The 26,173-nt window shown below is 38.0% G+C and overlaps 1 protein-coding gene across 1 annotated transcript in view; it reads left to right on the forward strand.

Annotated features, from left to right (window-relative positions):
• Positions 1-26,173, forward strand: part of LOC126154495 (A-kinase anchor protein 9-like) — a 510,657-nt gene that overhangs the window by 425,361 nt on the left and 59,123 nt on the right. Inside the window, exons 45-46 of the mRNA XM_049916148.1 lie at positions 3,128-3,313; positions 6,102-6,272. Coding sequence (XP_049772105.1) covers positions 3,128-3,313; positions 6,102-6,272 — 357 coding nt within the window. The remainder of the gene's footprint in view (positions 1-3,127; positions 3,314-6,101; positions 6,273-26,173) is intronic.

The raw sequence follows: 26,173 nt of genomic DNA on the forward strand, positions 1-26,173 counted from the left end.
ATCTTCAACCAATTCACTACAAGTACCACGTATGAGTTACTCGCAAGTTTTAATTAACACACACCATTAGCTCTATTAAAGCTTTGGTGTTTATTACAGTCTGTGTTGCACCTTTGATGCTGTTGGTGCCACTCATATTGTTTCAGTAGACACTATTCTGTTAAATCCTCCCCATTCTGCAATGATTTCCAGCAGTAGGGTTGTAATTTGTTTAAATATAAGTGTGATGTTGATGTTAGGTACTTAACTCACATTTGCAGATTTCTGTCAGTAGACTACATCATGTGTAGCTGCATTGTGTAGAGCCTTCCATATACAAATTGCCCGGTTCCCAACACTATAAAAATTTTGTTGACATGCTGCTTTGTTAGCATATGCTATTATTGTACATTAGCCTGATTTGGAAGATTTTTAGTTAAATTCAGTGTCTCGCACAAAAAGTTTTCCTGCAATAAATTTTTCTTTTTACACTATAGTATTTTGATGAATTTAAGCAAGCCAGAAAGAATGCCTCGAAAACTATTCGCAACACCAAGAGACAATATGAAAAACAACAACTGGACTCAATCGAAGAGAATTTCAAGAAATGCAACACGGCAGCTTGGTACAAAACATTCAACCAGAAACTCTGAGGATACCAGTCTCCTTGCCTAAACCTTATGAGAAATAATAAGACTCTCGCCACCAACAATACTGAAAACTGAAATCCTGGCTGAATATTTTGAGACACTCCTAAACTGCCAAACACCCATCCAGACTCTCAGTTTTACGCAACCAGAAACATTACCAACACATTCAACACCTCCGACACGAGAGGAAATCACAAACATAATCAAAAATCTCAAAAACAGGAAAGCATATGGAGAAGACACAATTACAGCAGAAATGCTCAAGCTTGGGGGAGAAACATCAGTAGAAGCACTACACAAAGAACTTGAACAAGTATGGGAAACCAAGAAAATTCCAAGTCACTGGAAAACTGCCCTAATTCACCCTTTGTTTAAAAAAAGTGACAAAAGGGATGTTAACAACTATCGTGGAATATCGCTTCTCCCAGTCCCATACAACATTCTATCAAAAGCCCCGCTCAATCGTGTATCACCAATTATAGAGGGAAAACTTGGAGAATATCAAGCTGGCTTCAGACCAAGAAGATCCTGCGCCGAACAAATTTTAACCTCAAAACAACAATTAACTATTTATCTACAAGGAGCAAGAAATATTTCATAACATTCATCTATTTCAAAAAAGCTTATGACTCAGTCGATAGGGACACACTCATCAAAAATATGAAATAGATGAAACAACAATCACCATAATCAAAGAAACATTAACAAATACAACATCAAAAGTAAAATTCCAAGGAGAAATTTCACGGTATTTCGAGGTCAAAACCGGCGTCAGACAAGGAGATGCGCTGTCCCCGGTACTCTTCAACTGTGTTCTGGATAAAGTCATAGCAGAATGGAGAAAACTCACCCAAAAACATGGAGTTGAGAAAGTTCAAATTGGAGGGAAGTGCTACAAAGCCATTGAAACCAACTGTTTTGCCTTCGCTGACGATCTCGCCTGTTTAGCTTACACACAAAAAGACACAATAAAACAAATAGAATTACTTAAAGAAACTGCTGAAAAAGCAGGCTTGCAAATTTCATTTGAAAAGACAGAAATCATTACAAATATCAAAAATCCACCAAAGAAAATAACTACGAAATACGGGAAAATACAGGTATCTAAACATTTTAACCCTTTTAGTGCCAAATACGATCTGATCGTGATCCAGATTTTCGGCGAAAAATGCCAGTAACGATCTGATCGTGATGCCTTTCTCATTCGCTAGGAAATACTAACAACTTTGCCTTCAAGCGCGGAAAAAATGAATGAGAAAGGCATCACGATCAGATCGTTACTGGCATTTTTCGCCGAAAATCTGGATCACGATCAGATCGTATTTGGCACTAAGAGGGTTAAATATCTTGGTGAACTAATTCAGCCTGTGGCAAAAGGTCATCCAGCCTGCAGGGCTAGAATACAAAAACTAGAGACAGCAACTCACTACTGCAGACTAATGTATTCAAAAAAATGTATATCCAAAAACATTAAACTCAGACACTACCAGACTGTCATTAGACCGCAGATACTATATGCATCAGAAACACTGGCAAATTTTACATACGCAGAACAGATAGAAAATCGTGAAAGAAGAATTGTGAGGACAATTCTTGGACACAGGAAAATAACAGATGATCAAGGCAAGCCTGTATACAGACTAAAAAGCAACAAAGAAGTGTATACGAAGTGCAGCAAAATTACAGACGAAATTAGAAAAAGAAGATGCTCCATTTATGCTCACATCATGAGGATGAAACCGAATAGGCTTACAAAACAAATATTTTCGTACATCGCAAATCTAAAAAATAAAAATTTATGGTTTATCAACACAGAAAGAGATCTAAAAGAAATGGACATAGATCAAGAAATAATATTTAACAGAAACCTTTTTAGAAAAAAACTGAATTCATTCACGGGTTTCGGTGTGAAAATTAAGACGACTTGTGGAACTAAATGGTCTGAAGAGAGAAAAGCCGCCTTCAGCGCAAGAATGAAAGAAGTGTGGACTGAGAGAAAGAAGACTTCCCAGAAGTGCAAGAAATAACTGTTTTCACGGTCTTTAACGGCCAAATTTGTATAATAATAATAATAATTAGATGGTTAAATAACTAAATGAACTTCTAATCTTAGCTCATTAATTCAGTGTTTATGTTGATTTAGTTGCAACTGTAGAAGTGTGGAGAAAGCATATGTTTATATAGTACTGTTATTGTAATCTGTAGGTCAGTTATAAAAACCTGATCTTCTTGGAAAAAACTTCAAACTTTAGTACACTGCCTGTTGTACTTGCACCAAAAAACGATTTTCAGCACAGGACACAATCTGCTTAAACATTCTACCACCATTTTAACGTGTGTGTGTGTGTGTGTGTGTGTGTGTGTGTGTGTGTGTGTTCATTATAAGAAATAATACTAGTTATAAAATAATTGCTAGTTACAAAAATTGCATTATTAATAAATACTTGTGCAGTATCATGAAATCGTTATAATTAACATCAGTATTCAATTTATAATAGGAGAAATGTGCTAAGCTGGAAGCCATTGTTCGTCAAGAGCAACGTAGGATGGTAGAATTACAAACAACTCTGAGTGAAGAGAGGATGATTTGGCAACAGAGACTGGAATCAGAGAAATCATTAATTCATCAGTTGAGAACAGATATGGTTTTCGTAAAAACTCAGAAAGAAGGCCTTGAAAAGCAGGTAGGAATTGGAAGCACGATTTTGGATTTGGCCTATGGTAACTTTGTAAGAAGAGTTGAATACAATTACTTTTTTTTTTTCTTTTTTGAGAATACTCATGTGATCACAATTCCTCAATGACTTGGTACCTTTAGTGTACGAAATTTGTAAAAGTTCCTGTAATGAAGTGCACTGTTTAGTAAACATTATTTACAGTAATTTTTTAAAAAAGAATATAAACACTATAAGTAGAGGTTTACATTATCCTAAAAATTTAACTTCCAAATAGTGCTCCTAACAACAAGAGGACATCTACAGTCAAACACTAGAAAAAAAATTGGGCAGATATTTTAAGAAACAGGCTGGCAAAGGCCAGGAACTCGCACAAAGTAACAATTTTTCAAAGGACAGCATGTTTGTATTTGACTGTCAGCTTTGTTAAGCCACTAAGGGAACTATGTTGACTTTGGATTGAAATGTACCTTTATGCCCGAAAATATTTAAATTTTTGACCTGTTTGTAGACATGAAAATCTTCCACTTGGGAATTTACCTACAGCCAAAATTGGAATCGAGTTCAGCGACATAAAACTAGCAGAAAGATGCAAATGTTCTTCAAACAGATATAGATGACTGAGAACCCTGTTCAACAACAGATAATCACCAAATAATGAGTTTTTTTATATATACTTCTTGTCATTTAATAGTTTTGAAGTTTAGATTTGTATTCGTAAATAGTTATTTAGGCATTCTTTCTACAACGTAATAGAACTTTTGTAACCATATAATAAGCTACCAAGTCCCAGTTCTTGTTTCAAGTGCTTATCTACTGTCCACAAAATGAGTAATTATCTGTTCTGTCAACTGATAAGATTTCACCCAGGATTTACCAGCTTTGTATGCATGATCTTCTCTGTTCTCATCCTAGTAAACCAATGTTTGCTTTCAAGGAATTAATTGAAGTGATATATTATGTGATTTAATAATAATAACCATGGGGCCTGTGGTGCGCTCCAATATATGTTGAATATTCGTGACAGCTGGAATTTTCAAACTGGGAATTGTCAGGCTGCAATTGTGACCATATCATGTCTGCTGTAATCCTAAACTTTCTGCAAGAAATATCCTACTTCAATATTAATCAATACAAGAAACATGTTCCCTTCCTTTTTATCATAATCTTGCCTCTCTTTGTACAAGGTGTACAAAATGCTTCTGCAGTTTTTCCCCAACATTTGGGGCTTTAATGAAACAAATTGGTTACACATGTATCATTCAAAGTATTTTCCATCACTGGCCACTACTTTCTCCCACCTTTCGGGCAGTGTACAAATCCCGCGTCAAAAAAATTATTCATATTTTGAAGTGATCCACGAATCGATCCAATTGTGTAATTTCGGCCAGTCTATGCGCCATTAATCTAGACAGGCGATAGTCAGAGGGAGCAATGTCTGGAGAATACGGCGGATGGGGTAGGACTTCCCATTTTAACATTTCCAAGTATGTTTTGACCTCTTTTGCAATGTGGGGTCGAACGTTGTCATGCTGCAAAATCACTTTATCGTGCCTCTCGCTGTATTCCAGTCATTTGTCTTTTAATGCTCTGCTCAAACACATTAATTGCATTCGATAATGAGCAGCTGTGATTGTTTCAATTGGTTTTAACGCCACATAGTACATGACGCCGAGCTGGTCCCACCAGAGAGCAGAGCACGATCTTGGAGCCATGAATATTCGGTTTGGCCATCGACAATGTGGAAGCATGGCCGGGATATCCCCTCCCCCAAATGATGAGAATTTTGAATGAGGTTATGTTGACCGAGGTCCAATCTAACTGCCCGACGTCTGCGATGCATTTCTTTTGACTGCTACTTACCATTGTTGCCACCTATCGGCAAACAGCGGAAGCAAAGTTGTACACCTTGTAACATTTCTCCCTCCTTATATTCCCCATTTATCCCCTCCACTACTTTTTTGTTCAGGCTATTTTGAAAACTTGTGACTCAATGACAGTTTTTACTTGTTTGTGTTGGTAAGTTCTGTGATCCTCTTTCTTTCTTCTTTACATGACCATTTTCTCTTCTTGTTGTTGTTTTAAGTGCAAGGCGACAAGGGACAGGCTCAGTTTCAATAAAAGTTAACAATAAAACATTGTTAAAAGTTAACAAATCTTTACTTCTAGGCAAATAATTACTTACAAGTTTTGTTTTCTCTGTATTTATGCATTGTTTACAATGATACTTTGTGTATTCGCACTTGCAAATTAGCTGCTACCACCAAATCTAACTGTACACTGTACTCACTGAAGCAAATTTTTATCCTTATTCAGATAGTCCTTACAGTTCAAACACAATGCAGAAGGGTTGCTACACAATATTACCCATACGTGTGCTTGTTTTCATAAGGACGCCACTTAATTGTTATTAAACTAGGTACTCAGACCTATTAATAAGCAATACTGTAGGAGGCAGCATATGAACCTAAGACCTATTTTCTAATAAAATATTCAGTACACACGTGTTTAATACAACTAATATTTCCTTGCAGAAGGAAGCGTATGACTTTAAGACCCATTTTCTAATACAGGATGCAGCACAGGAATAATGTACAAAAGTAGTATTTCCTTTGTAAAAGGACAGGACTAGTTTCCTTCTCTCATTGCTTCATCTTCAGTGTGAAATTAAACTCTAATCTAATCTTACTTTTATCTGAAAGCTGTGGCTGATTAGAAGAGTAGATTTAAAACCTGCAATTATTTTATGTCAGGCTTAATAATTAAAGTGTGTAACAGCCACATCTCTTGTTGATAGCTCTTAGCTGCCCAAGAAAAAATGAGCACTTATCAGCTGGAAATTGACACTCTTCGAAAAAAATTACACTCGCTGCAGGAAATAGAAGCATCCTTTGAGGGCCGCTATACTGCTGCATGCCAGGAAGCAGATAAAGCACGTCGTCTTTTGGAACATGCACATTCACAGCAGGTGAGTACATTACTTTGATACCATATTATATATTGCCGTAATTTATTATAATTACAAGCATTTGTAGTAGCTCACTCTTCGTACTGATTGAAAAGTAGTGCCCATTATAATTTTAAGCTTGCCCTTTCCACTGCTCACAATTGTTATGCTAACAAGACATTTATTAATGCTTTAGTTCAGATTTAAGTATACTGAGGAAATTCTCTCCATGCCCATAGTAATGTACAAGGTAAATTCAGCCTTGATTGGTGCTAAATGGCATACAACTTGGTATTTCAGTCAGAAATGGCTGGATTTGTTGTGTGCTGAATCTAGGATTACTGAGATGGTGGTGAGACAGCAGCACCAATTGTTTATTACTGTAAGCTCTGTGTTCCGTTCAGCAACATCTGTTTGTTGCAGTGGTAGACAATTGTGCATATTAGAGAGCAAAAATCTTGCTGAACCGAGGTATACAAAATTGTATATTTGTTAATAAAGTGAATAACTGTTGAAGTGAAACATTCATATACAAGTCTCCCCTGGGGCATCTTGACTGAGTCAAATTGTGTTAGGTTTGGCCATTCATTAAATGCTCTCCTACGGACTATCCGTACTTTCCATTTTAGTCGTGAGCACTTCATAACACATTCAGAAATTCCTGGAAGTAAAAATATGAAAAATAAAGGAGAGGCAACCATTCACCTTTAGCGGGCTGATGTATGGTGCATATGCACGCTTAACAGAACACAGAATGAACTTGTGTTTGAGCCCTGTCTCTTCTGCTGGCAGATAGTACACACATTCACAAATACAAACACACAGGTACCCAAACGCACACTACCAAGGCCGCAACAACACTGATTATTAGAGAGCAGTACATAATATGGATAGGGAAGCTATGATATGAACAGTGACATAAGAAAAGACGAGATGAGGCAGTGAGAGACAGGTTGGCTGAGATTTAGGCCAGGGGGATTGTGAGGATGCAGGATATACTGGAGAGAGAATACTCACCAGCATAGTTCAGAGAAACTTGGGCTTTAAAGGAGTACCCAAATGGGATGTGTAGTGAAGCAGCTGTTCATCTTTTGTGTTGAGATGCACAACAGATTCAGCAACTAGACAGTCGAGATTGCAGTTTAGTGGCCGTCTACTGCTGCAGTACAGTCGCAGACATATCCTACCCAATAAAATGTAAGGCCAAATGTGAAAGAAGCTTTGTTGTATATCAACCAAGGTGCAGTCTTATGTGTACGTGATAGGTAACTGTTAACAGCGTAAAGTCAGCACTGGCACACCAGTCAGGAATCCCAGAGAAGAGAAGGCTGTGAGCAGAGGTCAGCTTACCGACCTCGCTCCAGGACGACAATGCAACAGCAACGGCCCCTTGTTGAAGACGACATAAGCACTGCACCCAACAGTTGGCACTCACTTTGGTACCAGCTTCAAAGTTAGCCACTTCGTTAGCCGATGCATCGTAACCTCATCATTAGCAATATCTTCGTAACACAGTTAGAGACCAGCAGTCACTGCAGTTCAGTTGACAGACTTTTGTTAGTAGTTGTCACTAGGACCAGAAGTGTTACTTGTGTTTGTGTTCTGAAGAAGACTGATTATTTTGTATGTCGCCCTTTGCCTGCGACATATCTGTGTAATTGCACTTGTGGATGATCGTGTGTAAAGGACTACAAGAATTCTCAGATCAAAGTTAAGTATTTTTACTTGTCTCGTTGTAATAAAACTCATTAATAAGAGTTGTTCGATTGTTTGTCTAGTGAACTGAGTATGCAGGATTCCTAGACACAACAGTAACCAACTGTCTGCTTCCATGAATGGCCACTGCCAACCTGTGGCCAACTGCAAACTCAACCATCCAGTTGCCGAACATGCTGCTAACAATATGCAATGATTAGCAACAGCTGTTTCACTGTGCATACCATTTGAGTATTCCCTTCCAACACTGTTTCTCTGAACTAGGCGGGTGGGAATTGTCTCATCGGAATATGCTGCGTCCTTGCAGTCCCTCTGGCCTAAATTTCCACTAACCTTTTTTTCCACTGCCTCACGTATTCTTTCTTTTTTGTTATTGTATACACCATTCCTTTTCTGTCAAGACTGTGTTCTTCTTCCTCCACCCTCTTCTCTCTAGAGCTCTTTACATGCTATACCCCTTCAGAACTCTCTTCATCTTGGGTAACTACTGAGTCGTCTTGTCTTTACTGCTGCATCCCTGCACTATCCTGCTACCTCCTCCTTCCATTATACGTCCTTGCCTAGCCCCTCCTCACATCCACCAGCCCAGACAACAGCTTTCTTAATCAGTGTTGCCATGGCTGATAGTCATTTGGGTGTCTGTATATTTGTATGTGTGAAGAAGAAGAAGAAGAAGAAGAAGAAGAAGAGCCAGGGCTCGAAAGCTAGTTAATTCTCTGTTCTATTGTGTGCGTGCGTGCGTGCGCACCCGCGCTCATTAGTTTTTAAAGTATGGATATTAGAGCCCATGTTTACTAGACTTTTTTTCCTTAAAATGATCATTCCTGTCATATTCCTGAATATGACCATTCCTCTTGGGACATTATGTTTAAGGGACCCCAGCATCCAGTGTTTGCTTCAGCAGATATACTCTCTGAAAATGACTCTCCTTAAGATAAATAGTGCAACACAGACATGTGGTAATATTGCAGTAAATATCACTTAACAATTGTAAATGCACCTGGAAATTAACACAAGCATTGGATGATGAGTCATTCTTGGATATTACCACCAGTGAAATCAATGATTACAACATGAAAAATTTACTGCATTTTATACTGTTCTGTATCTCCTTGTGAGATGTTAGAGCAGATGAGATTGATTGAAGGAACAAATATCTAGAACTTCCAGAAAGATTAAAACTATGTGCCAGACCGATACTCAAATTCGGGACTTTTTGCCTTTCGTGGGCAAGTGCTCTCTCTATCAACTGAGCTACCCAACACAACTCATGACCTGTCCTTACAGCTTTACTTCTGCCAGACCTCATCTCCTAACTAGATCCCAAGTAAGTCTCAGTCCAGCACACAGTTTTTATCTGCCAGAATATTTCATACAAGTGCACATTCTGCTGCAGAGTGAAAATCCTGTGCAAGTCTCTTCATCTCTGAGTAACTACTGCAACCTACGTCCTTCTGAATCTGCTTACTATATTCATTTCTTGGCCTCCCTCCATGATTTTTACACCTCCCCCCCCCCTCCCGTCTCACCATCAACCTCCCTCCAGTACCAAATTGGTGAGCCCTTGATGCCTCAGAATGTGTCATATCAGCCGATCCCTTCTTCTAGTCAGGTTGTGCCACAAATTTCTCTTCTCCCCAATTCTATTCAGTACCACCTCATTAGTTAGAAGGTGTACCCACCTAATCTTCTTCTGTAGCACACCATTTCAAAAGCTTCTGTTCTCTTTCTTTTTTTTTAAGTATTTATCATCCATGTCACTTTCCTACATGCCTACACTCCATACAAATGTTTTCAGAAATGACTTCCTGTCACTTAAATCTGTACTTGATGTTAACAAGTTTCTCTTCTTCAGAAATGCTTTTCTTACCATTGCCAGTCTACATTTTATATCCTCCCTACTTCGATCATCATCAGTTAATGGTGTTGAGACAGCAACGAGCCACAAATTTAATTTTAGTTCCTTTTTTCAAAAGGTACCGTTACCAGTTAAAATAAATTTGTGGCTGTTGTCTCAACACCATCAACATTTGCCTTCAAATAACATCCACGGTCTCCAACCATGTCATCATATGACAAAATCGTATCATTAGTTATTTTGCTTCCCAAATAGCAAAAATCATCCACTACTTTGTGTCTCTTTTTCTAACCTAATTCCCTCACCATTGCATGATTTAATTCGATTATATCCTCTTTTCAACACACTGTCCATTCCGTTCAACTGCTCTTCCAAGTCCTTTGCTGTCTGACAGAATTACAATGTCATCAGTAAACCTCAAAGTTTTTATTCCTTTTCCCTGGACTTTAATTCCTGCTTCACATTTTTCTTCTGTTTCCTTTACTGCTTGCTCAATATACAGATTGAATAACATTGGCAATAGGCTACAACCGTGTCTCACTCCCTTCCCAACCGCTACTTCCCTTTCATACCCCTCGACTCTTATAACTGCCATCTGGTTTCTGTGCAAATTGTAAATAGCCTTTCCCACCCTGTATTTTACCCTTGCCATCTTTAGAATTTGAAAGAGAGCATTCCAGTCAGCATTGTTGCAAGCTTTCTCTAAGTCTACAAATGCTAGAAACATAGGTCTGCCTTTCCTTAACGTACTTTCTGTGAGAAGTCGTAGGGTCAGTCTTGCCTCACATGCTCCTACATTTCTCCTTAATCCACCTGATCCTTCTCGAGGTTGGCTTCTACCAGCTTTTCCATTCTTCCGTAAAGGATTCGTGTTAGTATTTTGCAACCATGACTTACTATACTGATAGTTCAATAATTTTCACATCTGTCAGTACCTGCTGTCTTTGGAATTGGAATTATTATATCTGTCAGTACCTGCTGTCTTTGGAATTGGAATTATTATATCCTTCTTAAAGTCTGAGGATATTTCAGCTGTCTCAAACATATTGCTCACCAAATGGAAGACTGTAGTCATGGCTGGCTCTCCCAAGGCTATCAGTAGCTCTAACAGGATGTTGTCTACTCCTAGGGCCTTGTTTCAATATAAGTCTTTCAGTGCTTTATCGAAGTCCTCACGCAGTATCATATGACCCTCAGGTACATCTCCCTTGTATAGACCCTCTGTATACTCCTTCCACTTTTCTGCTTTCCCTTCATTGCTTAGGATGGCTTTCCATCTGAGCGCATGATATTCATGCAGGTGGTTCTCTTTTCGCCATAGATATCTTTAGTTTCCCTGTAAGCGGCTTCTGGTGTATCCCTAGTGATATGTGCTTCTACATCCTTACAGTCGTCCTCTAACCAATCCTACTTAGCCATTTTGAACTTCCTGTCGATCCCATTTTTTAGATGTTTGTATTCCTTTTGGCTGCTTCATTTATTGCATTTTTATATTTTTTGCTTTCGTCAATTAAATGCAGTATCTCTTGTGTTACCGAAGAATTTCTACGAGCCCTCATCTTTTATCTACTGGATCCTCTGCTGCCTTGACTATTTCATCTCTCAGAGCTACCCATTCTTCTTCTACCATATTCCTTTTTCCTGTTCTTCTAGATTCTTTCAGTTTATCCAGGTTCCATGTCCTTAAAGTCCTGCCTTTTTGCAATTTCTTAGTTTTAATCTGCAGTTCGTAACCAATAAATTGTGATCAGAGTCCACATCTGCCCCTGGAAATGCCTGCAATTTAAAATCTGGTTCCAAAATTTCTGTCTTACCATTATATAATCAGTCTGAAACCTTCCTGTGTCTCCAGGTCTCTTCCATGTATACAAACTTCTTTCATGATTCTTAAACCAAGTGTTAGCGATGATTAAATTATGCTGTGTGTAAAATTCTACCAGGTTTCTTTCTCTTTCATTCCTTACTCCCATTCCATATTCACCTACTACTTTTCCATGTCTTCCATTTCCTGCTATCGACTTCCAGTCCTCCACGACTTAAATTTTTGTCTTCCTTAACTAACTGAATAATTTCTTTTATCTCGTCATACATTTTCTCAATCTTCTCCTTGTCTGGGGAGCTAGTTGGCATATAAATTTGTACACTGTGGTGGGTGTGGGCTACGTGTATATTTTGGCTATACTAATGTTATCATTATGCTGTTCATATTCACTATGCTATTCATAGTATGTTTTCCGCTTTCCTATTTTTTTGTTCATTACTAAACCTACTCCTATACTAACCCTCTTTGACTTTGTATTTATAACCCTATATTCACCTGACCAGAAGTCCTGTTCCTCCTGTCAGTGAACTTCACTAATTCCCGCTTTATGTAACTTAACCCTATCCATTTTCTTTTATAAATTTTCTAACCCACCTGCTCAATTAAGGGATCCGACATTCCACAATGCCACAAATATCTACTCTAAATACTCAATAACAGTGGCCATCAAACTTTTTTAGCAATGGAACCCTTTGGAAAGACTAAATATTTTATGAAGTCCTAAAATAAGCAAAAATTGGCTTTATGTTCATTAGTTAATGATAATCATGTAATGAAAATCATACAGAAATAGGTACATTATAAGCTACTGAGTTATACAACAATATAAAAAACAACCCATATCACATTAATACAATACACAAAATAACACTGTATTGATTCCACTGTAAATTGATTCCATTTAATGGGAGATATGAAGTTGCTTTTTATTTATAACCAACTGTTTAACATCACACTTGATAGGAGAGAGTTTGAGACGCATGTCAGGTTATAAGCCTCCAGTTTACTGTGTTATTTTGTCTTCGTAACCGCATATTCTGAGAATCCTGTTTCACTCAAGTATGTGGTTGGAAATAGGAAATGAACAGTCGGAGCCTATGCGGCAAGTTGTGAATATTCATCACAAACTCTGCACCAAAAATAATCAATTCACATTGTTTTAAACAATGATTCCATTCTTGAATCTGATGTCATTTCTAAAAAATGATTCATAAATGTCGTTTGACATATTTTCTGGCTTCTGCAAATTTGATACAAAAGGCTTTTCAGTTTTATGTTCTGCTCTTCAGGAAAATATGTTGGCAAAGGTGCACATGTTGTTGTTGTTGTTGTTGTTGTTGTTGTGGTTTTCAGTCCTGAGACTGGTTTGATGCAGCTCTCCATGCTACTCTATCCTGTGCAAGTTTCTTCATCTCCCAGTACCTACTGCAACCTACATCCTTCTGAATCTGCTTAGTGTATTCATCTCTTGGTCTCCCCCTACGATTTTTACCCTCCATGCTGCCCTCCAATACTAAATTGGTGGTGCACATATCACAGAGAATTGGATGAATTCTTCAAATATTGCATATGGTAATTCTGTTGTCTCACTAATGAACACATTCAGGCCAATAAAGTGTCCTAGTTCTCTCTTGCCAACATAATCAATCCAAATAGCTGACTTATTTTGAAGGTGGTTATTTTTTTATTACTATTGAAAATATTGTCTTCTTTCCTTTTAAAGATAGATTTTATTTATTGATTTTTCCAAGTATATCTGCCAATAAAGCTAGCTACCATAATTTTCACACAATACTAAAAGCAGTTGGCACTGAAGACGGCATGATTTAATGTAATTATTTATTTTTATTGCTCATCAATAACCAGTTTTAGATGTAGTGCCATCTTCTGTATTGGGAGTGCTTGGCTGTGCAGGGTGCCACGGCTAGGACAACAGTTTGGCACTTTACATTTTATCAGTGATATCACTCCTGGTGTTTTATTAGTCATTGCCTTGGCTCCATTTGTACAAATATCAACACAATCATTCCACTAAAGATGCTTTGTTTAAAAAATATTGTTAATTGTGTTAAAGAATTATTTTCCTGTAGTTATAGTTGGCAGCAATGCACACATAAACATGTCTTCTTTACTTGAATGTTTATTTTGATATCACACAATTATCAGCAAGATCACCAGTCCAGCAACATTAGTTGACTCACACATTTGCAAGACAAATTTGTTGTGTAGAAGGTGACCAAATAATTGTTATTTTATATGTCCTGCAAGATCATTAATTCAATGCAAAACAGTGTCAGTCAGAAGTGGTACTGTAGAAAGATGCTCTTTAGATTTTTTCTCAAGCATACATTGTTTTATGTCTGCCATACATGGTTTTATTAAATTTTCAGTGATAGTGTGTGCTTTGGCCACTTGTGCAGTGTGATAGCTGACGATATATAATGGCTGTATGGGTTTTTCATTCTCAATTTGGGTCTCACATTTCATAGTGTTTTTAACTTCTTAATAGTTGTTCTTTCTTGCATATAAAAAGATCCTTCATTCTTGTCTTTGCAAAATGGGTGTGTAATTTCTTAATGTCAGCACATCTTAGTGGTACTCTGGAACTATTCAGAAGTAATTTTCTACATAACATGCAGAGAGGTGAGCTGAGAGAATCAGCAAATCTGATATTGATGTAAAATTCACCATACTTTCATTTTTTCCCTTTTAGCCAGTCATTAGATACACCTTGGTTTGAAACAAAGTTGTTACATCATCTTCTCAAATCTCATGGGCTTCATCAAAAATTTTTGAAATTGATGCTGCATCTTCAGGACGGACTGCTTTTGAACTCACAATACAGGATTTTATTGTAACACCTTTAAACCAAGGCTCCATTCTGTCTTTTTAAAATGTGACAAACATAGAATAATATAACCACAAGATATTGTCTTTTACAGCTATAGTCAATAACAAATACAAATTAAATACTCTGTGATCCGAGTGCGGTGAGCGGATGTCAAATTGAACTCTGCATTGCAGTCACAGCTCGAGTAGGAACTGTAGTTTGTGCTTTGTGGATCTATGTAGCTACGGGCGGTGAGCATAAATAGCAATGCGACAAGCCACTTTGAGGAGGTTCGAGACACAGTGGATGAGTGAGAGATGGAGTTAGAGAGAAGGGGGAGGGGAGAAGTAGGGAGGGAGTATCAGGTTGTGACATACTTATTCATACAAGCTAAATTGTTTTGTTTATAGTTTGTGATCATAGCATTATTGTAGATTTATTATACTGCTTGTCGCCTCATTTGCGACTATGACAAGACTTGATGTGCTTTATGCTTAAAATTGATATTGTTTTGGCGGAGCCTGTGCAGAGTCCCAGTGCTACGCCAACCACAATTTGAGTATCACTGCTCTATAGATTGACTTGCAAGTCTAACCAACAGAGAAAATGGCCAAGTGCTATCTAATCATGTCAACAAAGGAAGGAACGCTCATCCTGTTGGGTACTTGAGATCAGAATTGGATGGAGTTCAGATCTAAAGTCGAGGGTTGCATACATTAGAAATAAAGTGTTACTGTTTTGTCTGTGCTTTACTATCTTCCTTCCTTCCTATTATATTCCCATGGGTATGGTAAGTCTGAGAATTGTGGTGCTGCAGTCACCTCATGCTTGTTGACTCGTTACTTCATGCTAAAGCATGCAGAGGTATAAAGCGATGACATAGCAAGAAAGTTGAGTGTGTGATCTTGCTGTTGTATTGTGTCACTGACAGGCAAAAATGACTGACTCTTAGGATCAGATAACCAGTAACAAAGCTGTGTTTTGTAAGACTGCAGAGGATATAAGACAAAAATAAGTGATGCAGTGAATGTAACTGCAAATTTTTTCCTCAAAAGTAAGAGTTATGTCTGGAAAAAGTTTGATGCTATAACCTACGTTTACCCAGTGCAAACAAAATGGTTGTATTCTTGTTTAATAAACAAGCAGTTTTTGAAAACTCACTCACACTAGCTGATCAAAAGTATCTAGACACTTACTGGTGGACACCAGTATGGAGTGTGTCCACCCTTCACTTTTATGATGGCTTGAACTCTGCGGGGGACACTTTTAGGAATGTGTGTGTCTGTCTGTGGAGGGATGTCAGCCCATTTTTGCTGTTGGATGCTGGGTTTTGGAGTGAAGTCAGTTCTTCTATTGTATGCAGTACACCATGCCGTAAAATGTGTTCATATCTGTCTGCATTTAGCATATTATTAAGCACAATAAAGGGATCACAATCTAACCATGAAAAACACTCCATACAATAACTCCACCTCCTTCATACTGCACTGTTGGCATGACATGTGGTGCCAGGTCACATTCTCCAGACGTTTGCCAACCCCCCACCCCGTGGGATTGCCACGGGGTATACTGTAATTCATATCCCGAAATCATTCGTTTACAGTCATGCATCATACAGTGGTGTTGCTCTTTACGTCATCTCAAGTGCCACTAAGTATTGACTACAGAAATGTGATGCTTATGAGGAGATGCTCAACATTGTACCCCCCCTTTTTTTTAACTCCCTACACACAGACATTGCACTAGCTGGACTGCTGGTAGGGCTTTGGGACTAGAGAGAGACTCTTTCCCCTCAGGGGGCTTACAGCTTTTTCATGCATATGAGCACTGGGCACCAAACTTTTGCAGCACCTCCTTCCTTTCATATGCTGCAATCCCTTGTCTCTGACTAACCTTCCTTCTCTTGCTCTCTTTCTCATGATGGCAGCCTTTGATATTGACCTCGCTATTCCGTAGGGTCTGCCTTCCTTTCTTGGAATATTCTTTCATTCGCCAGCTTTTGGCTGAAGTAATATGTGGTCCACTTTGGGTTTGACCTTCATTTTCCAAATGTTTCTTTAGTGTGGAATGACTGTGGAAGGACACTTTTAAATAGTGCCTACTGCATGCATTGTTAAAGATCACCTGCACACTATACCTGCGTAGGCTCTTACTTGTGCTTTAAAGCCAACAAAGTATTCATCCGATGTAGTGGGATCATTGCATACTCTTTTGGTTGGGTCCACTGACAATGCAAGGATCACACTGCTGATGCTGAGCTACTGGCTCCCCATGCATGCCAAGGAGATCCCTGTCATCATGGGCCATCAAGATTTAAGACAGGGGCTATCATTTCAGATGGCCTGTGCTGCGGCTGGGTGGTGCTCATGGGGAGAGCCCTTGATGAATGTATGAAACGTGTTGAAACATATTAAATTCCTCCAGAAAAACAGCCATTCTGATCTGGCTGTCTCTTCACATAGAAATTGAAATTTCAGTGTGGAGAATTACAACCTCACTGCTCTCTCTGCCCTGGATATCCCATGGCAAAAGGGCCAAGCCAGGTATCTAGGAGTGGAACAGTTTTTAATATTTAGTATGTACTCAAACTGAAGGAGATAATTTTATTGCAATAAAACCTTTATTTTTTGTGGAACATATTGAAGATAAATTTGGAGAAGTTGAATCATTAGGAAAATGTGCAATGGATGGCCATTGGTTATAGCCTCTTCCAATGCACAATCTGCAACTCTTCAGTCATGTGAACATTTGTGTGTTATACTGATAACCATTTCGCCACAGAAGACTTTGAATACGGTCTGACGAATCATCTTGTAACGAGACATTACACTCCAGACAGATGAGGAGCTACACGCTAATTTTGAGTGGCAAGGCATACATTTTGTCCGACACATCCATGAAGGTTGCAAGGACAATAGAATAGATACAAGTGCCTTTATCATAGCCTTTGAAGGAAATGCCCTTGCAGAAGTAGTCAGTCATTGATACAGCTGTGACTTGAAACCTTATGTCTCACTACCCATGAGGTGCATTTGATGCTTCCGTTTTGGTCACATGTCATCCAGCTGTATGAAAGGCCCAAAATGTGATAACTGCAGACAGTTACTCCATGAGAGTACTCCTTGTCAACAACCACCTTTGTGTGTTAGCTACAAGGAACACCATCCTTCACATTCACAAGTCTTCCAGAAAAAAAAAGAAAGAAAATACAGGAATATAAATCTATTGACTGTACGTCATTGACTGAGGCACATAAAAAGCACCTTGTTGATGACATCAAATTATGTGAAAGGCACAGCCAATACTTCCGCCTCGTTTCATTGAGACCAATTCTTCCATCCTCCTCCTCTCTTGTGGTTCTCACGACACCATCTTTGGGAACCACTACCATACCCTGGCTGGAGGAATAGCATCTCCCGGTGACAGGGCTCCCTCTTGAGACACTTCTCTCTGGAAACCCACAGATCAGATTCCAGCCAATGGTTGAAGGAAAAATGATCTATGGGTCCCAGGGCTGCCCACTCTTCATCTGTCCCATTGCTCATCACAGATAGGTCCATGCAAGAATCCCAGTCACTAAAGGCTGCAAAGAAGAAAGAGAACAAGAACAAGAACCGGGATAAGGCTACTCTGGTTAACATTATTCCCCACACCATCAGACTCTGAACCCATGTGTACTGATGTGGTTCCACAGCTATTGATGATAGGATCCTGGGGCATGACCAGTTCTCCTTTCCCCTTCACACATAACCTGGACACCCAAAACATGATCATTCAGTGGAGCTGTAATGGATATCACTGTCATCTGCTGGAACTACAACACCTTATTTCCTCCCCTTCTGCAATTCATGTTGCTCTGCAAGAAGTGCACTTCACTGATGACCATTCTCCAACACTCTTAGTTCAAAATGATAGCGATGTGAGCACAATCGACCTCAGTCATCATCATTTGCAATTTTTACGTACCTCCAAGCAGGCGACAATTCTTGCCTTGAATTTACCCCCATAGTCTAACAACACCCCTCCCCTCTCTGCCTCTTTCTTCCTACTTGTGTATTACAATCCAGTCCACCCCCTGTGGGGAAGTACAATGTTGGTTCTCCTACCTACTTCAGTGCCACCATTGCTGCTGTCGATCTGAAGATTTTATACCCCAGCCTTGTGGTTTCACTATCATGGTCACTTTGCAGTGGTGTTTGACAGCAACCACTTTCCATTGATCCTATTGCTTCCTTGTTACCCCTCAGACTAATCAGTTACCACAGTGACTGCTTTGCAGAGTCAACTCCCAGTTGTATCCCTCTGCTGCTACCTTTGCCCCTCTCTGTCTAATTGCATCAACAGAACTGTGCAAGGCATCTCTGACACAATCGCCCACACTTCTGGAACTGCAGTTTCCCTTTCCTCACATCCCATCCACCAATGGCAGTGCCATGATAGACCAAAGACATTTCAGTAGCTGTTCGGGGTCACCAAAGAGCCCTACATATCAAGCTACGTTCTTTGCAGATGAAGCATATCACTTCTAAGCATCTTTATGCTAAGGCTTGCTATCTAATTAAGCACATTAATGAGGAATGCTGGGAGCTCTAGGTCTCCTCCCTTGTAATGTATGCCTGTACATCCCAGGTACTGAGGTCTTTTTCTTGTTTTGGGTGGATTTTAAGTGATTGATATACTGAGAGGTGCCAAGTCTTTACTTGTTCCCTGTAATAACAGTTACCTTCTTTTATGAATTTCCTAGTCACTCTCATGTTTTTTCTTGATGTTGTGGCCCTGCTATGCAGTGCCAGATATTTGACCACTGATTTATTTTCCAGTTGCAGAGGGGCAGCGACTTTAAGAGAGCTTCTACATTTAAACAACTCACTATGAAATCACAAAACACAATTTCCATAATTATTCTATATAGAAATAAGTTGTCTTTTCAGACATGTTGATACATGGTGCTCCAATGTTTGAAAAATGGTTCAAATGGCTCTGAGCACAATGGGTCTTAATATCTGAGGTCATCAGTCCCCTAGAACTTAGAACTACTTAAACCTAACTAACCTAAGGACATCACACACATCCATGCCCGAGGCAGGATTCGCGCGGTTCCAGACTGAAGCGTCTAGAACCACTCGGCCACAACGTTAATGCTTGACCAAAACCATAAGTTCCTACTTAACTTGAGAGAGCTTAGCATAGAGTCTGTATAGCAAGTTTCATTTTTCACCAGTGCTTGACCATGGTCATCAGGCCCCAAATCACAACTGCAAAGTGCAAGTGACCCTCACTGGACAGTCCAAATTATACATCTGTTCAGTCCAAATTATACATCTGTTGTCGCTTTCTGCACTGTCACCACATTTGTGTTTCTCACATATGCACATAAATTTCAACAAACCTGGGCACAGTAGATACTCTTTATGCTACTACTAATTAAAGTCAAGTTTTATCACACGTACCTCTTTCACTGATCTAGTAAAAGGAAAGTGAGACCTGTTGATAAGCTTGATAGCAACGTGTACAACTACATGTTCCCTCATTAGGATGAATGAGGTTATGTAAAATAACTTACACAACTAGACACAGTGTGGCTTACCTTATAAGCAATCCATAAATTAATTTCACTCTTATATTAAGGTCTCGTGTGACCAAAATTCAGTGCATTTCTTCAACATGAAAGTAATACATACAATTGTCATCAATTTTCTTACATTCGTCACCATGTCTTAAAACACAGTTAGTATCTGACCATGTAACAATACCTGTCTTTGTATTTCAGAAAGATAGTTAAAATCATTAAACTTAATTAAACACCACACAAAACACACACACACACACCTTCTCTCCAACTTTCACATTATACTTTTTTAAGATCATTATTTTAATGACATGGTTTTTTTTAATTTCCTTGAGATACATAATTTACCCTGCTATTTACCTTAAGGTATTATATATTGACACCTCATCTTATCTTATGTTCCATATTCACAAATCTCAGGATTGTTCTCATTCAAAATGTGTTGAAGAAGGATAAGTCTAAGGAATCAATCGAGTCTCAGTATAACCACTTACTTTAACTGTTTTGGAGACTAATTCATGTAGTTTACTTTTTGTAGGTTCAGGTCCTTCCTTCCTTGGCTCCACACGGCCTTAGGTACAGCTTCCCTCTTTCATAGGTAAATCTACCCTCTCATTCCTACCAAATTGCTTTAGGTCTTCTTTCTTCGGATTCATCTAATCTAAGGTATAGGTTCCCTCCTTACTAGGTAAACCTACCCTCTCATTACTACCAAATTGTTTCATGTCCTTCCTTCTTTGGATTCACCTGATATCAGATATAGGTTCCCTTTTTCCTCGGTAAATCTAGTCTCTCATCCTCCTACTGCTCTACATATCTGGAAACATTCCACCTTTGTGCTTACAATCATATGCCTAGTCTCCAACAATATGGCTTTTTACTTCTAATATTGAAAATTTCTCCTCAGCATTGTGATCTTGCCAAAAATCTATATAAAATATTAGTTTCTTACTTCCTTCTTTTCTCTTATCACTCCTAATTCTCAACCTGTTATTATTTATGTGTTTTATAAACGCCTTTGGATAACTTAACTTACGTTAGACCGTCACTTTGTAATTTCTTAATTTGTACCTTCTTCTGTTCTGTCTCCACCCCCACCCCCCCCCCCCCACCCTCCCTCCCCATGCAGACGACATCATTAATGTTAGAGTGTACAAATAAATGCCTAATTTTATTGTACTCTAATATATTCTTCTATTATTATAGTAAATCTGGACCTTCCTGCAATGACTTATGAAATGTATGCTATACTTCTGTATTCGAAATATAGGTGTATCTGTACCTTCTTAAATGCTTCATCTTGGTAAAATCCTTCTGGGATAGTAGGAGAAAGTTGAAAGACAGTAGAATAGATAAAGAGGAAGAAATTGCCTCATAGAAAACTAAAGTGGAAAAAAATGAAGTAGTTAAACTCAGAACCTAGTGGTCATCACCCCGCCTAATCTGCAAAGAAGGCTTAAACACTTCCATTGTATCAATGTTGTAAAGTCCTTTTTTGCATCCTGTCTAGGGCTCTGTCAGAAATACTGCTTTGGGATATGGTATGCCTATTATCTTGAAAGGTCCAGTATAATTTAGGAAAAGCTTACTTGTCTGTTTCTTTATACTTTAAATCTGACAATACCCTTTTATTAGGACCAAATCATTTATATTAAATGATGGTATTTGCACCTTTTCAGTGTATTTGTTTACTCTTAATTCTGCCTGCCTATTCAAGTTGTCGTTTACTATCTTAGTAACTTCCCCAGAATCTATATTTCTTAATTATGGCTATTTAAATAGCTTTAGCAGAGGTTCTCCAGTAAAATTCTTAATACTTTAGCATCATCCCATTTCTGAGGCATACATTTAGAAAATAATCTTAAGAAAGTGTTGCAAGAAGAAAACAATGCTGTGAAGACTAAAATCAAGAATTCAGAAGCACAAATACCTCATAATGAGCAAAATGCAGTGTAAAACTGTAACCACTTTTTGTGTGAAAACTTGCAAGCCGTTAGGCCTCAAACAACTGCTACAAAAGAAAATAATGTTCTTGTTTTAAGCGACAGTCATGGCAGAAACTGTGGGAGTATACTACAAGACGAATTAGGCAAAAAATTCAGTGTGCAAAGTATTATAAAACCTGGGGTGCCAGTTAAGGAAGTTGTGAAAAACGCAGACAAATTAACTGATAACTTCTCTGTCAATGATACTTTAATCATTATTGGTGGCACAGATGACACTCATAAACCTCTGGAAGAATTGCAGAGGAACATGAAAGATTCTTTGGAATATGTACTTAAAAAGCAAATGTAATAATTCATCCAATATTGCTTAGACATAATGCACAAGGTCTAAATGGAAAAATCAAAGCTGCAAACTGCATTATGTTAGAAAAAATCAACACTGCCACAGGCATGTGTAGAAAGAGATTATCTGTGAATTTCGAAATCGAACGCCTGAAAAGAAATGTATATACAGCTCATGGTTTACATCTAAACAAACAAGGAAACATTCACATTTGTAATAGACTTGCTTCTTTCATACACATGGCGAAAACTGAAAAACCAAGTACCGGTACAGGAAAAAAGCATACGCAAACGGACAGTCAGATAGAAAGTGCCAGTATCGAAGTGAAACTGCCACCCATGAAAAAACAGACAGTTATGGACCATTTTATAACAAAAAATAAGCCCAATGAAAGTCATAACAACACACTTACTAGGTCGAATTTCAAGCCATCAAATTCAGCAACAAGGCAGTCGTTAAAGGACAGATGGGTGAAAAAGGATGGAAAAGAAAAGTGAAAATTGGGAACATTTCGACAGAAGAAAAATGGGAACCCACAAATGGTGAACCATCAAGCCACATGACAAACACCATGAATACCGTCCCTGGAAAACATACCAGTCCTGACTTTATTGCATATTCCAAAAGATACAAAATAATACTAACACGAGTTATTTCAAAAGCAAAAAAACTAGAAAATGACGAAATATTGTGTGATTCCAAGAATAAAACTAAAGCAACCTGGCAAATTATAAGGAAAGAAATGGATACCATGCCAGTTAATCACAGTAATATAGAGCTCATTATGAATAAAAATAAACTAACTGACCCCAAACATGTTGCTAGTGCTTTCAACAATTATTTCTCAAATATAGCGCAGCAGTTAATAAATACACACCATGACAAACAGCCAACCAATGAAACACAAACAGTCAACTAATGAAACACATTATTCCTGTATCCAGCCACACCTGAGGAACTGTCAAGAATACTAAAAGAATTACATAATACATATTCAGTGGTGTTGATGAGATATCAGATGCTGTTATCAAAGCTAGTGCGCACATTTATTGTGGAACCACTAACAGACATAGTAAGTTCATCTTTTGAGAGTGGCGTGTTTCCAAATAATATAAAAAACTGCAAAAGAACACCTTTGCATAAGAAGGGTGTAAAAAGTGATATTGTTAATTGTATACCAGTTTCAGTTTTTAAGGCTTCAGCAAAGTTATGGAAAAAATGCTCCTTAGAAGATTAACAGTTTCCTTAAATAAATAGAGGCTGATAAGTGACTCCCAACATGGGTTCATAGCTGGAATGTCAACTCAGTCAGCAATTTTTGCCTTCTTAAATGGAGTATTAAAAGCAGTGGATGATAAACAACATGTATCTGGGCTATTTCTGGATCTAAGTAAAGCCTTTGATATAATTGATCATGGCACTCTCTTGTGGAAATTGAGTAATTATGGAATTAGAGGCCAGTCTGAAAAGTGGATCCAGTCGTACCTCAGTAATCGTCAGCAGATTACAGAAATAAAACACAAAGAGAGTGAATCACAAAAAATTCTAGTTTTTACAGTGATAAAATCAGCAGAAAATCAAGTATGGTGTCCCACAAGGGTCAGTTCTAGGACCTGTCCTATTTCTGCTGTATGTAAATGACTTGACTAGTAAAATACACGATGGACCCGCTGTACTGTTTGCAGATGAACTAATATTCTAATTAAATCACAGAATGAGGAAAATCTGCAGGAGGCTGCAGTATCAGTTGCGTACCTTAACACACTGGTTCAAGACCAATAGGCCATCATAAATTCTGAAAAAACCATGGCAGTTAACTTTCATTCCACACAAAACCTGCATCCTGCAAACCCTGTTTTCGCTATTGAAGGAAAAATTGTGTTGAAGGTCAGTCATACAAAATTTCTAGGTGTACATGTTCAGGCAGATCTGAAGTGGGAGGTACACCTAAACAATTTAAACAAAGCGGCTGAACTCACTAGCATATGCTGTTAGGATCCTCACTCAATATACAAGCTGCTCATCAGTGCTGACAATGTATCATTGCAGTATACAGTCGCTACTTATGTACAGAATAGTTTTTGGGGGGAATTCTGCAAATACTACAAAAACATTTAAAATTCAGAAAAAGATTACCAGGGTGACAAAAAAGCTAAATGTAAGGATTCCTATAGACCCCTTTTTAAAACTCTAAAAATATTGCCATTGCCTTGCTTATATATATATGAAATAGTAATATTCACAAAAGGGAGCACCTTAAAAAAGGAAAACCTCTTCAAATACAACTATGATATACACACATATGAAACTAGACAGAAGATGAACCTGCACAGGAACACAGTAAATACAAACTTATGCAAAAGAGGAGTGTATCATTCTGGAGCTATGTTATATAACCATATGCCTTCTTAGCTAAAATGCATACCAACATTAAATGCAGTTCGTGCTTGACCACTGCTTCTATTCTTTGTGTGAGTTTATGGAACATCATAATAAGTAAACCTCATTTATAAAATTTCACTAATTGTCAATTCATAATATAGTTTACATTGTGCTTATCATGTAATCTCACATAATAACTGCTATAATCACATGTAGAAACAATGTAGTACACCAACCTACATTATTATGCATTTTTATTATGTCAACAATGTAGTCAAAATGACTACTGTATTGCAAACCAACTAGGTTTACCACTGTCCTAAATCACTTATACAAACGATGTACGAAACTGATTCTTGGACTAATAATTAAACCAATAAATAAACAAATACATTGTGTGTACTTCTCCTTCCAGCATAAATTGTAGAAACTGCTTAGCAAAACTAACTCCATTTCCTATTTGTAATTCCCGCAATAATCCTATGTTAGATGTAGCTGTTTTGCTTCTGAGTGTCTGTTTAGTGTCTTCTAATTCTTTCCATAATTTCTGTAACTCACTGTTATTACTCATAGTATCATCCACAGAATTAGAGATAGTGCTGTTTGTATCTACTTTTTCAAGTACTTTTTGCTCTACTATTTCTTCTAGATGCTTCTCCAGATCAGTTAAAGTATTTGGATTGCTAGAAATTTCAATACGTTTTTTATTTAGTTCTGGTATTTCTACCCTACCTTGAGTTTCTGAGATTTGATTGCATATAATGTAGTTTTGTAATTGCTGGAAGATTGTATCTCTAACTGTGTCATCTTATCGTTTACATTTTTAAACTGTGTTTTCACTTCTGGTCTAACTATATCACAATGCTCTACTATTTTCGTTTCGAAGTCCTTAAGTAAATTAGCTAAGGTACCCTCTAATTTAGAAATTTTATCTATTTTTATGGCTAAATCGTCTATTTTTTTTAGTATTTTGAGATAGTTCATCTAGTTGCTCCCCCATGTCATCTACTTTGTTTGCTTGTTCATGTAGTTTTTCTAATACTTTCTAAGTTTATCTAAAATTTCCGCTAAGACCGTACTATCCATACTTCCGGTTGCAACAGGCATGTAATCTAAATTACCGTACAACTTAAAAGCATATATCACATTAAAAACCTTGATTATTTATCAGTATATTTACACCGTCACCCAATGTTATTCAACATTGTTCACAGTCAATTATTTCAGATTAAATAACTACATACAAATTCTGAAGGTGGTACACTGTATAGCTCACCTAATTTGTTGTACCAGCTGCTGCAGCACGTTGCCGATGTCATCACGTGTATAACGCAGTCTCAGACAGTCACTGTGCATTTGCTGCTGTAGTCAGCTGCTCTGCTGCAGACTGTGAAGTGATGGGAGTGCTGCCATTGGAAGCAGTCATAGCACGTCATTGTCAAAGCCACTTGCCGAA

The sequence above is a fragment of the Schistocerca cancellata genome, chromosome 2 (genome assembly GCF_023864275.1).
Source record: "Schistocerca cancellata isolate TAMUIC-IGC-003103 chromosome 2, iqSchCanc2.1, whole genome shotgun sequence".
Lineage (NCBI taxonomy): Eukaryota > Metazoa > Arthropoda > Insecta > Orthoptera > Acrididae > Schistocerca > Schistocerca cancellata.